The sequence below is a fragment of the Emydura macquarii genome, unplaced genomic scaffold (assembly GCF_026122565.2).
Source record: "Emydura macquarii macquarii isolate MOO-44397 ecotype Brisbane River unplaced genomic scaffold, CSIRO-AGI_Emac_v2 contig_691, whole genome shotgun sequence".
In the NCBI taxonomy this organism is placed as follows: domain Eukaryota; kingdom Metazoa; phylum Chordata; order Testudines; family Chelidae; genus Emydura; species Emydura macquarii.
In genome coordinates, this window is record NW_027130828.1 from 11,838,903 (window position 1) to 11,854,880 (window position 15,978).

A 15,978-nucleotide genomic window follows, 5' to 3' on the forward strand; every position below is an offset into this window, starting at 1 on the left:
TCATTTCATTCACTCCTCACTCTTGTTCTCAGGGCTGACTTCTCAGAAAACTTCTCTATAGCAGGAAATGTCATTCTAGAGCTCCCTTTCAATCAGCCAGCGGGAAAGAGGATATCTTACCTTTGAGCTCAGTAGCCTCAAGCAATTTTTTCCACAAGCTGATGACCTCATTCATGCGAGCTGCCACTTCATCAGATGCATAGTGATTGACATCAATCAGCTTCTGGCCAGCTTTCTCCAGGGCATCAATGCGACTTTGATTTGCAGAGAGCTCTGCCTCAAAAGCCTGATGTTTTTGAACTTTGCCCTGCAAGTTTGAGGGGTCCTACAGGTAGGAAAGGGAGAAAACATTTGAGCCTGGAATCAGCTTATATTAAATCCTCATTCCACCAATCTTATGCTAATAAGAAAGAGCAAAAGTGGAGAACAACTTATACACATCAGTTCCTTATATTTAGATTTTCCATGTGACTATGAACACACATACACATTAGATGGTCTATCCTCCATAAATGTAGTACATATCATGAAAAATACCCTAGTTAATTATGGACCATGTTAGTCTGAGTGCTGTTACAAATGCTGAGATAATATCAAAGGAATTGCAGCCATACGTACCAAGTTAGATAGCAACCCATTTTATCTACAGAGGAAGAGTTTTTGTTTGCCTAGTGTTGGAATATTCTCCATGGGATCATGCAGATGACAAGAGGAGGAACTATTCATAAAGCTCCTATAGATACACCAACAGTATCGGAAACCAATGCTACCTTAAAATTATAAGATATTTATTCCTTTTTTACCTTGTAAGCCTCATCTGTTGCAGTTTTCATCTTTTCGTTGACCCAACTCTTTAGTTCATCGGAGTCTCGGAAAAACTGCTGCAGGTGGAATGAATCTGCCAGTTGAGCACGCCGATACATAGCTCTTTCATGTAGAGCATTGCGTCGGCTCAGTAGCTGAAATAAGCAAATATCAGTAGTGAATTCTCAGACTAATGAGAAACCACACCATTTTGTCTTTAAACAGAGTTGCAGGAAGCTCAACTATAATTACTTATCCTGCATCTGTGCCATCACTTATTCTTTTCATTCATATAATATACAAACCAAGAAGCAGTATGTTTACTTTAAAAACTTACAGCATCTCTTCGTGTAGCAACATCCTCCTTGGCATAGTGGTTATTCTGAATCAGTTTAGTAGCAAACTCATCCAGGGCCTAAAAAGAAAGGTTGTCTTCATTCATCTGAAATGCTAGGAATATTTGAGCAAGCTTATTTAGCAAACTAGGCTTTAGAAGAGATGGGTCACAGTTAAACTAATCAATATCAAAGCAGCTATTTTTAAACCCTCCCCTATCTGCACCATTCTCCATATTTCCTTAAAAACAGAGGATGGAAGATTTCTAGCTACTGTGAGAAATGATTACTATGTATATTTAAACAATTCAAGATTCATCCAAAAAGGGGCCTGGCGTGCAAGAGAATACTGAATTACTCTAACGCTCTGATATAGAGGTTAACCCTATTCTCTGCCTTGCCACTAAATGTGGGTTTTATTCTGTGAGGGAAATTCCACTTCACACACAATTCAAGATTATGTTAAAAAACCAGAAACCATCTTTTTCTGACGCTCCCGGACGATGATCAGGGCTCAACCCATAAGATTACTTCCATTTTATTCCTTGCTCATTAATATAAAGGGACTTAAAGAATACACCAAATGTAAGCATCTTACTGTGATTTTCTCCTCTTGGGCACTGAGGGATTTCTCAAAGTCTTCATGCTTCTTTAGCAGAGCCTCAACACTATCCAGAGAGTCACCTAGGTCTTCATTTAGTAGGAATGCCTATGGAAAGGAAACAAACACTTTAGTGAGCCTTACACTACCATCACCCCAGTTATCTTAAAGCTTTGGCCAGAGCTATTAATCACATTCACAAAAACAGGAGAAAAAAAACATTCAGAAATTAAATCTTATCCTCTCTTTCTGAAGGAGCCAAATGCAGACTTACCGCGCTATCTAACTAAGTGCTGCCTGCTGTACAATTGTAACACTCACCTCTTGTTTACTCATCCAGTTATCAACTTGTTCAGTGTCTCTGTAGAAAAGCTGTAGATCCATACACTGTTCATACTGCTGTCTACGAAGTTCCCACAGCTCTAAAAGGGCAGCTCTTTCATCTGAAAGGATGGTCAGCTGAGGGGCAGAAGAAAAAAAAACATATGCTTAGAACAAGGAGAATGGTTCTCTTCCATCTCAATGACAGCAAATTCAAGCATGGGCTCTATAAAGCAGTGATTGTGTCTGTGTCACTTTTTCAGTCTCCAGAACACTTCATAAGAGAGCCCAAACACCTCACTCTACCTCTGAAATTCCTCCCCTCCCCACCAGACTACAACAAAGAACTCTCTTAGTTTAAGAGCCAGTGCCATGAAATACACAGTTTGTTCCATTACAAAGCAAACTTGAAAACACGGATAGAGAGACATGCTTGTTCTGTTAGGTAATTCATTTTTCCAGTGGGAAAATGAAGAAATGTCACTAGCTTCAAAGGGAGGTTATGCCAAATTACCAACTTACCTTTTCTCTAACTTCATCAGATGCATAGTGCCCAGCAGCCAGCAAGGCATGCCCAGATTCATCAGCAGATTTAAAGCTATCTTCATGGGCATCAATTTCTCCCTATGGCAAACAACAAATATACACAGTTTCTAAAATTCTAAAGGAAACAAACCCAACTATTTTAAGAGATCATTAAAATAGGAACTTGAAAAATCAAGCCGAAGACAGTATCCAGAGTATTAACTGACAGTAAATTATCTATATATGAAACCGGAGTCTAATTTCTTGTCATAGTAATGCAGATGTAATTCAAACGTGTCCAGTAAATAGAAGCTACAAGTCAGATTTCAAACTACCTCTGCTTATTCATAGAAACCATATAGGCTGGAGAATTTAGACAGCCATCAAAGGAATTTAGTCATAGCTTTAGTGAAGCTCATGTGGAAAAAGAGAATAGTAAACGTGATTTGAATATACAGACAGGGAAGATGGATGAGTGATAGTAATGTTCTACCTGAAGTTATCTTTAAAATGTCATGTGAAAACCACATAACGGGATTCTAGGATATAAAACATAAGCCTGTTTAAATATAATTTTGCAGCATATACACATGTGGTAATATAGAGAGTGTGATACATACAGAAGCTAGGAAACTCAAAGCTTATGGTGATCATATTGGCTTGACACTAACTTAATTTGTTTTAGGAGTGGAGGAGAAGAGAGGAAAGGAAAGCACAATGATTGGAGTCAAGATGTTAATCTAGACTCCTAGAATTAATCTCCTTGTTTGTGTAGGTTTCAGTTCAACTCCACATTTTTTTTTAAAAACAAGTCTTTATAGTTTCTAATTTGTCTTTAATAAGAAATTATCAGAAACACAGTTCAGTATTTCTCATTTGTGTATTTAGAAGCAAAAATCCAAACAGGCTGTTGTCTAGTACATGCAACTGCAATTATATGAATTCACAGCATGTTAATGCTACAACAGTGAGAGCAATTCAGAAGACTGCATTAAACCTGTACATATAAACCAGCCTTCAAGTAGATTAAATTATATACCAGATTAAGCTACATGGCAGTTATTACCTTATGCTCCTGATGCCTATCAAGCAGGGCTTCAGCTCCAGCTACGTCATTGGCAAGTTCATCAGCATTAATTAGAGCCTTCATTTCAGTCACCCAGCTAGTAAGGTCACGAAAGTCTGCAAGGAAGCGCTGCAATCTTTGGAAAACAAATGTCAAAAGTCAGAAGTCATTTATGTGCAGAGGGTCTCCATCCTCACTTTTTTTTTTGTACAATTGTTAAAATTCTGAGAAAAATCATAAAAATAACTAACAACATGATGAATATAGTAACCAGCCAAATTACAATCTCAATTCCTAAGAGAAACCTGACATTCTTCTATATCTTAAAGGATTTGAGATCAAGGGAGATATTTTCTGATATTTTTAAGTTTTCACCCAATTTTCTTCAGGGAAACGATGTGCTGAGCTGAAAGGAAAAGGAATACTTCTAACTGCAAACTTGCATGCAAAAGCCAAGAGGAAACAAGGGTGGTATTAATGTGGTGATTCTCAAATTGATCTGCATAACACTTCTATGTGGCTCACAGAACTGCTTCTGTTATAATAGTGAAGTATGTACAACTGGGGGAGGAAAAGGGAAGGCAGTTTGGTCATTCTAGAAAGCTTCAATTGCATATGCCTCAATCTTCATTAAGAGTTCCCTAGTATTCCTATCAGCTTTTCTTTATATTCTCACTGCCTTTAGGGTTACTTGAAGAGGAAATTAAATCTTAATGAGTCAGTCAGGTATCTCTTTGCTATAAGTTTATAACACTGATCAAATTTGCTGACAACATCAAGTTTGAAAGGGAAGCAGATACACAGAGGAACAGAAACAAATCACAAAGTGACTTGGAGAGATCACAGCAGTGCAAACTACAGGAATCAAGAGGAGAATCATTACTAATAAATGTAAAATCCTGAACATTGGGGGAGGACAAGCAGCATAAATACAAAATAAATATAAACAATCATATTCAACTGAGTTTATTTTCATTTTGTTTCCTTGAAAATGCTCTAACATTATTTTATGTAACGAAGTATATTTATGGCTACAGAGAAGACAAGTAATTAGGAGGTTGGTGGCAAAAGAGAACAAGAGGATCCCATGGGACACAGGAATGGTCATAGCAGATCAGTTCAATGTTCCATCTGATTTGATATCTTTTCCCAGACAGTGGGCGATACTACAGATCCATAATAGGAAAAGGTCTGAAAGCTATTGCCATGTATTATCTTGAAAATGTCAATCCATTTTTTTTTCTCCATTAGAAGTGCCTGAACATATTCACTTTGGAAGCAAGATCACATATTTTGTGTACATTCTTTGTCTTGAAACATTAACTCATTCAAAAATCTTGGAAATGGCCTCCCTTTCTTCTCCCCACAACCCTGTATTTAATTTAGGTGGGGATGCAAACCGCCCTTCCAGTGATACAGCATTCCTACCTGTAGGAGTCATTCAGGCGAGCGTGCCTCTCTGCTGCCAGAGTGCGGATCTGCTCCCAGTTTGCAATCAGCTCCTCCCGTTTCACTTGGATCTGAGAAGCATTTTGTGGGTGGGATTGCTGCAGACGATCAGCTTCTGCACACAAGGCCTTTACCTAGACGCACAAATAAATAGCCATAAGCTTATTCTAAGACAATGACACTATTTAAATGATAGACAAAATGCCTACTCTACGTACCTTGTCTTCCAAAGCCGCAAGATCTCTCTCTAGGCCCTCATGTTTGCGCAGCAGAGCCTGCACACTGGCTAAGTCTCTGCCAAAATCATCTGAGGCCATCAACTGTTCTTTTTCTTTAATCCAGCTTATAGTTTCATCCACATCCCTTCAAAAACAACACACACATTAATCTGCATTCATCTCTCTTACGAGGAAAGAAAGAAAGTAGAAAGCTTCTACCTGTCACAAACATATTAGTGATGTAGACCTCCATGACAAAGCCCCGCTGATATTATCCAGCTGACATTATACAAGAACTTGTTAATCAATCTTTGAGAAACTAGCTAACCCTAGAACTGTTTTACACTTCAAAGACTAGCCCTTTTTTAAAGGTTTGGGAGCACAGATGGTCAGAGGGTGTAGGGGTAGATCAGGATTCGTGGCTTCTATTCCTCCCAGAAACGGTCACTCTTTAAGCCTTCCTGATCCTATCATGTCCATCTTTCATGGCTGCTAAAAACCAATCTACTCCTTCATCTCAAGAAACCATCAACGTCAATCAGACAGCACAGACCAATCTATCAGAGCTCAGAGTGGCTCCATGCTGACTGGTTAGCCAACAGTATGAGAGAGGGGGCACCACTTCTGGTGTTCACAGACTGAATTTAGAGGGGGGAGGGCTCAGACAGAGGGGAGGGAACTGCCATCTGGGGAGGAGACAGATGAGGGTTGTATGGGTTAAGGAGCATAAGCAGATTATTATTCTGGATGTCATTCTAGATGTTGTAGGTGCATCTTTCAGGAACAATGAATAAGGCTGCAAACAAAAACATGACAGAGGATGTCAAATGTTCACACAACCTTAAATGCAGTAGAATGCACCATTAGATTCCTAGGCACCAAATAAATCTGGCCAATTCCATACCTGTTAAAGCGCTGGACTTCAGCTGCCCCAAAGAGTTTTCCCTGCCTCTGAAGGGCCAGCCCCTTAAGACGCTGCCAGCCTGCATTTACTTCATCCTGCTTAGACTTGATCAGTTCCTCTTCAGGGTGCTGCTCCTGGTGAGCAAAGAAAAAAGATTGCTTACATTTTATGATTTGTTTCCTCAGACACAAAGACAGTTCCTGTCTCTCTATAAAATCAATTTATAAACACCTTCCCTTTCCTCCCAATCTCTCAACTTTCTGGTTTCCCTACAGCAGCAGCCAACCATCCAATACTTTCATAAGACACTGCATAAAAACCTCCACTTCTTTTTTGTACAGTATAGACATTTGGAGGAGTTGGCAAGCAATCCCCATTTGTCCTGGGATCCCATGCCTCCTGACCCCCATCTGATAACTTGGTGTAGAAAATGACTTTAGTCCTGGATGGCAGTGGAGAAAAACAGTTTTAACTTTGGGCCTTCATAAGAGTTTGTCAGTTTCTCCTATAAAACTACTCCTCACCAAGTCTTCCTTTGAGGAACATTCTTGTCTAACAGAGCTTTGCTCAAGCTACCAGCAGAAGACTCCTTATGGAAGAATACCTGTTGAGAATATTCAATATCTATAGACCTAATCCATATGCAAGTACAGTTGCCTTTGTTGCCCTCCAAGGTGACAGCTGGCATAACACAGCAAGTTTTTGCCCACTGAGTTACAAGTGTTACCTCCACAATTTATCACAATAGATTTCAGATATTGTTAAAGTATTTGTATGCTATCAATTTCTGTACATTTTTGGGAAACAACTATTATTTCAATTTACTACCCAACACTCCTTAAAGGATCTAAACAGCGTCACTGAAGGGGCCTTTTCACAACACACAGATGTTTACCTGGATAAGTTTGCCAGCAAACTGGTTCACTTCATTTACTCTTTCTTCATGGGCTGCCAGATCTGTCTGAAACTCTTCAAATTTCTTTTGTAAAACCTCAACATGCTCCAGATCCTGGCCAAGTTCTTCTGAGGTCACTATTGCTTCCTAGCATGTTAGGAAACAAGAAAATGAGTTCTATCACAAGACAACACAAAGAGAAACTAATAGAAACTGGGAAAGCAGCTATTCTGGCTGCAAAATGTTGCCACTTCAAAGACAGTTACAGTAGGTATTGGAAAACAAAGTTCATTATGCTTTGAAGTCAGTTTTAAAATGTAGCCTTAAAGGAACACTTCATCTGAAATTTTTTTTTACTTACTATTGTGACAAGCAACACCTAAGATTGCTATAATAAAGAGATTAGAGGAAAGTATCTCTCTACTTTTTCCATTTTTTCACTTTGCTTATTTGACAATACTTTGCTGTCAGTCAGTTTCTCTAAAGGCCTTTTGTCCTTCCCACAGCAAATTAACTGTTTTTACTGGTTTTTGGTTTTTTTTTAAAAAACAGAAAGCAGTGGTTGTAAAAACACAAAAACTGGCAGGCACACTTAGGAGCAGGTATAAGTAAATTAAACTACTTTTAACTCACTTATTTGACACAGACAGACTAGATTTCAAGCTGACAGTGTCAGGTTGACTGGTTTTAATGAGGGACAACTTTATGTAATACACTTAGTGGCAGTTATGGAGGGAGTCACAGTTCCAAACCCCCAGTGCCACAAAACAGTGAGCCATCATTAAGAAAACCGAGCTGATGATTTTGTGGTATTTAAACTTTAAGTAGTGTGGTTTGTGGTTCTGCTTCCTCAATGTTCAGAGAGGTCAAAAGCAAATTATTCTCTTGCAATGGTTCTCTAAAGGTATTCCAGTCTCAGCTAAGTACATACAAACTTTTCAATGGCTAGGCAGTCCCTTTCCATATTGGTTCATTTTAGCATATGTCACAAAACCTTGCTTTTATGTGCTGCAACTTTCATAATGTAGGTTGAGTACAGTAAACCACTATCAGAAATAGTGAGGGCTTCTTAATCAAAGAAAAGAGTGTCATGTTTTGTGGTCTCGTCCACATGTGAAGAATTTCTCTGTTATCTATTACTTCTATCAATTTCCTAAAATTGTTTCTGTAGTTGCTGAAACAGGTTAAAATGCTCTGTATGCCTACAGTTTATAGCACACAAATAACCACAGCAATTCCATATTTAAATCCCGCATGGGATTTACCACAGTAAGACCGTGAATGTTTTGATAAAACAGCTCCGCATAAATACCTTCATGGAACTGGGATATTGTAAAGGTGTGATATGATGCAAGTGGATATTCTTTTAGTCATAATATACCTTGTCATTGATCCAATCCAAGACATCTTCACATTCTCTTAAGTATTGCACCAGCTTCTGGGCTTGCAGCAGCTTGATTCCCTTTTCACGCATCTTTTCTAGCAGCAACTCCCACAGTCGATGAAGCTCCTGCAGTCGAGTCTGAAAGACAGAAAGAGGCAGACATTAACAATACTGTTTCATACAAGATGAAACTTTGCAATGAAATTATTTTCTTGACTTCTACAATGTTAGAAATTTCCATCTGAATCCTATTTTCATTAAGGTTATATTAGGTAAAGCATGGATGAATCTCTGTCAACTAATAAGATCACCATTAGATATTTATGTGTAACCAGAGTCATAGGATCTGAAGAAGAGCTCTGCATAGCTCAAAAGCTCGTCTCTTTCATCAATAGAAGATGATCCAATAAAAGACATTACCTCACCCATCTTGTCTTTCTCTAAGCTTTAGTGGCAATTAAAAGAAACACACACAAAACCACACAAATTGCAAAATAGGAATGTAGCTGCTCCACCCATCATTTATAATGCAATGCACAGAGATTTGTAACATGAAAGGCAAGTTGAGGAGCTTTTTGAGATCTAATATGGGTGGATATTTATTAAATATATTTAATAGGCTCAGTTATGGAGATGTACAGGAGAGAAAGAGCTCACACTGTCTGAATCTCTAACATTGTCCAACAGCACGCTGCAAACCACCAATCAAAGAGGAAGAAAGAGGCATTTAAAGAGAAAGTGACAGCAGCATTGCACTGTCAAAGATTCACCTACTTGTATGTGGAACCCAACTTGAATAGCAGTTACTATTGGGCGCTGTGCAGTCCTGTATGGCGTGAAAGACTAAACCATTAACAGACAGATTACCACTCCAAACAGAACACAAATTTAAATTTACACTGATCACCATGACACTGGATTATCAATATTTTTAAAGGAATTAGACCACCTATTTGAAAAGTAATTTCTTACTTTTGTTAAGAATAAGTTTCAAGACCAAAATATCTTTATGCAATGAGATCGCTAAGGCTAGTATGCATAATTTATAAAAAGTGCTCTAAAATAATGACACAAAGGGATTATTCAAGACCCCACCCTTAACTCAGCTGTACATTAAAAATGTAATAAATAAAATCAGTAAATTTGATAAGTGTGAAAAGAAGATCCCTTATCACTGATTTCTGATCGAAGAGCTTTACCTTTTAGAGCCTTTCTCAGAAGTGACAAAAGAAGAGCTTTAAAATATTTGGAAAATGTATTTGTTCTATTAAAGAGCTGAGCATCATTGATGTCTGCAAACTAGTTATCAGTTTGTCTAATTGATGTGTAAACTTAACCAAGAACCTGTAAAGGTTGATTTACCCACCAGTAAGCCTTAAAAAACAGAATGAGTGAAAAATAAAAAAAGATAAAAGCATCGACAGGAGTGAGCTAGAATAAGAAACATAGCCAAAGGAATGAGAATACATAAGAAAGTGCGTAAAAGAAAAGCACTGATAGAGGGTTCAAAGAATGTTGTTTTAATAATAATCCAGAATATGCTAATATAGCATAGCAACAAGTGTTTTAAAAATAGACTTGCGATACACAGTTTGGGAGATCCAGAGTGAAGGAAAGTTTTTAGGAAAAGGGGGTAACAGTGGAACCAGTGAGAATCTTAAGGCAAAGGTTAGTTCCTGCTGGAGAGGAAGTAGGTGTCCTAAAAGATGGCTCATCACTGATTCAGCAGGGTAAGAAAAGCATATCAGCAGGAGTTCTTGCAAAAATAGTGGGACACTGAGATTCCACAAGAATCAAACCTACGGCTGATGGAATTAAGACCAAAATGCCAAGGTAACTGATTCAAGTGATATGGACTATAGTTTGGAGATAGCAATAAAATCTCTGAAGTCTAATGTTATGGTTGCATGTATTATCTATAAAGGATTATTACAGAGTTAAAATGCTGAAAGCAGGCAATTTAAAACAAAACCAAAAGGGATTAGTTATTAGCACCACACTCCTATATTAGACCAATGTACTTGCTGCTTTGTGATGCGATACAATCTTGCATAATCAGTGATTTGGCTCATGTCACATTGCATCAGAGCAAATCATAACATTAGTGGTGAACTTCCAGCCTAAGTTCCTAGATCCCATGTGTTCACTGGGTGTCCCGGGGAGAGTGAAAAGCCTTACGCACTGTGGATATAGGACTGCGGGGGGGGGAGGAGGGCGCGGCAGGCGGAGGGGGGGCATTTCACTAAATAAATATCCTTCAGAACTTTTTAAAAAGAGTTTTTGAATCTAGAGTTATTCATACACAAAGTGCCTATTTACACCGAAAAAAAACCCTGTAGAAAACAAAGATTTCTAACACTCACTCTTATAGTTTCAGATGCAAAATGCCCTTCATTAATCATCAGGTTTCCAGTCTCATCCAGTTTAATGATAGCCCCTGAATTGGCCTGCACCTCAGCTTCAAAGGCTTGGTGTTTCTGCAGTTTCCCCTGTAAGCAAAACATCAAAGATGATGATTAAAATCTAGGGAGTTGCCTTCTTCCAGATCCCCCAAATGCCAGTACATTTATTATACTTTTTACATTTGTAGCAGTATTAACACACAGTAGAACAGGACACTGGAAATAACAGATGTACCATGTGTTTCATGGGTGGATTCAAACATCTCAATTTTTGTTATTTTATTTTTGTTTGCTCGTGTCCCTCATAGTGTTCAAACACTTGAGAGGTAGTCCCTCTCACACAGCATCATTTTTTGCAAATATAATTTTTATGGAAATAAGATTTTACACAAATCTACTTACATAATTGAAGTGTCTAATGGATTCCAGAAATAAAAAGGGCTGTATTGACATTCCATTCTCTTAAGTACCAACAAGGTTTCAGTGACTAATCCATTATTACAATACTCCATTTATATCAACTTAGAAACCAGTTTATTGAAGAAAGTTTTGTACGGCCTTAGATGTTTACATTCAGCTCCTTTTATCATTCTATATTATTTCAGCTACACTTTTACATTTGTTGTATTTATTCCATGGATTGAACCTAGTATGCTTGGAGGCTAATGGGGCAGGAGTGTAAAGGTAGCAGACAGAAATAGTATTCACCTGCAAATTGGTTGGGTCTTTGTAATTCTCATCAGATGCAATCTGGAGTTTCTCCTGGATCCATTTTTCCAGCTCATCTGCATCACGCTGGAAAAACTGGAATCGATAGGAATCTTCAAGCTTTTGACGTCTCAGAGTAGACAGCTCCTTGAACCTGTGGTATCGGTCCAAAACTTGCTGGCGCCTTTCTTGGATGTCCTCTGCTGTTTCTAGCACTTTTACACCGCTTGGATCCATTTTCTGAAAGTCAAAATACTTCAGTTAATACTTTGCTTCTGACATGAAACAAAGGCAAACATGCAAAGATCTGAGTAAGGAAAGTTGTTTTTTAGTCTCCCATATGGTTTACTTACAGACATAGTGTTTTCTGTATAAAGAAACCCTTCTAGCAAGAAAGCATTAGAAGGTAAATGCATATAAAAAGACTGACCAACCACCTGTTTCTTTAAAATCTGTATGGGGGAAATCAAAGAATCTACCCAGCAATATAAAAGACATTATCCACCAGAAAAGAAATATAAAACAAAAACTAGGTACATGGAAAAAAGAAGGAAAACTGCCCCACTATTTCTACTGTAAAAAAAAGTATGAAATCTTAGGGTTTTTCATTTTTAAAAATGCTTAGAACAGAAACAGGCAAAAAATATTACTGCTTTTTATAGAATGGCTAAAAGGCCCTATCTATGATTTCTTCATTCTCTTACACAAAGAAACCTGTAAAACAAAACATTCTAATTTACATAAAACGTCAAAAACCAGGTCACAGAATGTTCGCTCTGTACTTCACAGTAGTCACCTTTTGGGGCGGAAGAGAAATAGTAGAATTTAATCATTAATGATCCTTTCTCAGCTGTATATCTTGATTGCAGTCCTTTTCCAAAACCTATGTTCTGAAAATCATTTTTATTACAGGCAGTGAAAGGAATAAATAGACAAATCAGACAAAAATACAAAAGTGTCAGAGCACGCTATTACTGAAAAATTGCTTACTTTCTCATTTTTACCATATAATTATAAAATAAATCAACTGGAATATGAAACCATACTTACATTTCAGTGTATATACAAAGAGCAGTATAAACAAGTCATTGTCTGCATGAAATTTTAGTTTGTACTGACTTTGCTAGTGCTTTTTATGTAGCCTATTGTAAAACTAGGCAAATACTTAGACGAGTTGATGTACCCCCGGAAGACTTCTGTGTACCCCAGGCTGAGAACTACTACTCTATGAGATGCTGTTAAATGAGGAAATGTTGTTTAGTCTCTACCCAGCTGCATGTCTAAATCAGAAATGCATCTGTGTATGATCTCATGCAAAATTCCACAGGTGGGAAAAATATACGTTACAGCCATATTTCCTCTTCAGATTCCAGGCACTTGGAAAGGGACCATGGGATAGAAAGGAACATAGGGGGGCGAATTCACATGTTCCAAAGCTGTCTTTCAGCACAGTCACACCCTGCTGTAAAACAGCCATTTCAGCAGCAGTTGTTACACTAGTGAACTCTGAGGCCCAGCTGCATTGCGGCAGTTAAAGTGGGGGGGACAGAAATTCTGCTATGCTTTCATTTTCTAAGTAATAAAAATGGGTGTTTCATCCATTACTTTCCAAGAGAGCTAGCCCATGAAAAAGTCTGCATACACTGTATTGTGCAAATACACCCAAACTTCAATCTGATTAAAATGGGATTGGCAATACCTCAAATCATATTAGAAAATCTGAATCTCATGTAGCCATCAGTTCCAAATGTAATCTCAGCTCAACTACAGGTTAATTTTTCTGACAAACCAGTTGCTCTTTCTACTGTTTTCAAGCTTAGCCTGTCAAGCAGTGATATGTTGAGAATGTAAACTATGCATTACTAAAAAGGCACTTCTCCTGTTCTATCTGCTTCTAGTTATGATTAAGTCAATTTTTACAAAAACATTCAAGGGGGGGGGGGGGGGTTAAAGAGTGTTTTAATCCTTATTTGCATCTGTTCAACTACATCTTCTCTCATTGCTGTGTATTCTGATTATTTATATTACTGGGAAAGATTAAATCCTGTTTCTTCATCAGGCTCCAGTTTTATACTCTTTGGTTATAAACCTACATTTAGCTACTATAAATGCTTCAATAGTTTATATGTATATGTAATTTAAAATAGTTAATATCCTATTCAAAATGGGAAATATATTTTGTAATTCAACTAGTTAACTGGGTTGTCTCTTGACATGCAAATCAGCTTGTCTTTTTCCTGGAATTTGCAAAATAAAAGGTTCTTTGTAACTACACTAACCAGACCAAGTCAATTTTAAAAAGAAGTGCTTTGGTCTAGCAATAATGGACTGTTCTTTCCTGCAGCAATTCAGCTGACGTCAGCATGTCTCTGTTCTGCCAAAATGTTATCAGCAGTCACTGGGGAGCTCTGAGCACAAAAGTCACCGATGCTGCAGAATGATGCAGTCTGCATTCAGTATTTTAATCTCAAAATTTAAGTAACACTATCTGGAGCCAAAGAGCAATGCATTAACCTGTTTCTAAACCTTCTGTAGTTTAACTGTATAACTAAAACATGTCTCCGTCCCTTCCTCTATAAAGGGCTGCAGCAGTACAAACAAGAAAAGCTATATAAAAGAAGCTTGAGGTTGTTTAAAAAATATTCCATAAACACTGTTGTAATTTAGATGTACTCAAATGACTGGCTTGACACCAGATAACTGACTTCATTCTTGGGCTCTGTCCTTACAGACATCACATTCCACACATTACTGTGATAGCCGCCTGGTATAGTGCAGAGACCAGCCCCTCCCATTGCAATCTGCACTGGGCTGATAAGGTCAGCCATTAGACAGAAAGTTCCAGACTGTTGAGGGAGGTTGTCTGAATTAAATAGGTTATTTCCTTCTGAAAACCTCAGTCTTCCAGATAGCTAAAAACATCAGAAAAATAGCTCCAAAGTGGAACATCTTCCTTAAAAAATGTTTTACGATCTTTCTACATTTTCCATTATTCTTAAATACTATGAAACTATTTAAAAAAAAACACATACATCAGTCAACATCTCTATGAACGTTTGCAAGTTAATGGTTTTAAAACTATTTGGTCTCAGATTTACTCTTAAATTTTCAATTTATAATAATTTGTGTTTGAAAAAAAGACTGCAATGGCCAAATGAGTGGAATGAATTTTGAAACAAACATGTCTATTACGCTCAGACCTCTTCAAATGTACTATATGCCAAGGATTAATCTTCTACAACAAATCTTAAAAAAGAGGCATGCTAAGCATTTGAATGGGAATGTACAACTGTGGATATTTATAGATACTACAATGCAACAAAGTCAGCAACATCATTCAACCAGGGAAAGCAGTTGTAGCTAGGGGGTTAAGAGGAATTATAGTTGGACAATATAATTAATGGCTGTCAGCGTTTTCATTTCTAAATCATGTTTTCAGGGTTTAAAACTTGGTTGTAAAATTTGTTAAGCGCTGAAATTCTGCATACAGGATCTTGACAATACCATTTTTACGATTATGCAAAGCTACTCAAACTTTTAATTTTTAAAAGAGCACCCAGGTATTATGGCTATCAATACTTTTGGAATGTAATAAAATAGTGACACTCTCTCAAAATAAGTCCTTATATGTTTACTATGCATATAGTGAGCGTGCTTCCAAGCAAGCAAGCAAGCAATATGCTGTTACAGATAGTGCCCTCCTATTCTGACCAAAAAAATTTGGCAGTTCCAGTTGCTTTTTTTGCACTCGGGAATTTTAAGCATTTTTTATTAATTTTCATCACTGTTACATTATAGACTTTTAATTTTTTTTTCCTTTGGGAGGAAAGAGAAGTGGCAATTCTTATTAAACAAAATCAAATATTGCATATAAGTAGTAACATTTTTTATATCTCCCCCAAATGTCAATTTTAATATGGAGAGAGACAAAGTGGGTGAGGTAATATCATTTGTTGGATCAACTTCTGCTGTCGAGAGAGACGAGCCACACACAACTCTTTTCGAGGTCTGGGAAAAGAATTTTAACAAGTAGACATCTTATTTTTACTTGTTCCATTCAGTAAGCCATGGTATGTATGTCTGAAACATCCATAAAGTTTAAACAGTTAAACATAACTTATAATGCCAATTATGATATTAACTTAGTTAATATAAATTATCCAAGGTGAACAAGGGAGAAGAATTTCTGGAAAGAAATTATGGTGAGGCTTTGACGGAAATTCCGTGTGCTGATATTATGTTGTGAAGGCTACGAAGACGACATTGTAGTATATTATATCAAAATCCATTATGGATCTTTAAAATTTACGTTGCTATAAGGGAAATTAATACCCACTAATTTAGTTTATTGTTGTTGTAAAGAATC

General features: G+C 37.4%; 1 protein-coding gene across 8 annotated transcripts in view; it reads right to left on the reverse strand.

Annotated features, from left to right (window-relative positions):
• SPTAN1 (spectrin alpha, non-erythrocytic 1) overlaps positions 1–15,978 on the reverse strand; it is a 62,992-nt gene that overhangs the window by 42,138 nt on the left and 4,876 nt on the right. For 5 of the 8 annotated variants that reach the window (XM_067542037.1, XM_067542040.1, XM_067542039.1 and 2 more), the window contains 14 exons: positions 11,613–11,852; positions 10,866–10,991; positions 8,500–8,640; positions 7,119–7,265; positions 6,224–6,357; positions 5,320–5,464; positions 5,081–5,235; positions 3,653–3,788; positions 2,584–2,685; positions 2,062–2,199; positions 1,738–1,848; positions 1,142–1,219; positions 804–959; positions 121–325 (listed from right to left, as the gene is read on the reverse strand). In XM_067542037.1, coding sequence (XP_067398138.1) covers positions 121–325; positions 804–959; positions 1,142–1,219; positions 1,738–1,848; positions 2,062–2,199; positions 2,584–2,685; positions 3,653–3,788; positions 5,081–5,235; positions 5,320–5,464; positions 6,224–6,357; positions 7,119–7,265; positions 8,500–8,640; positions 10,866–10,991; positions 11,613–11,849 — 2,011 coding nt within the window. In that variant the 5' untranslated portion in view covers positions 11,850–11,852. Of the gene's footprint in view, positions 1–120; positions 326–803; positions 960–1,141; positions 1,220–1,737; positions 1,849–2,061; positions 2,200–2,583; positions 2,686–3,652; positions 3,789–5,080; positions 5,236–5,319; positions 5,465–6,223; positions 6,358–7,118; positions 7,266–8,499; positions 8,641–10,865; positions 10,992–11,612; positions 11,853–11,965; positions 11,983–15,978 lie in introns of those variants that run through there. The other 3 variants (XM_067542035.1, XM_067542034.1, XM_067542033.1) reach the window with 1 other exon arrangement.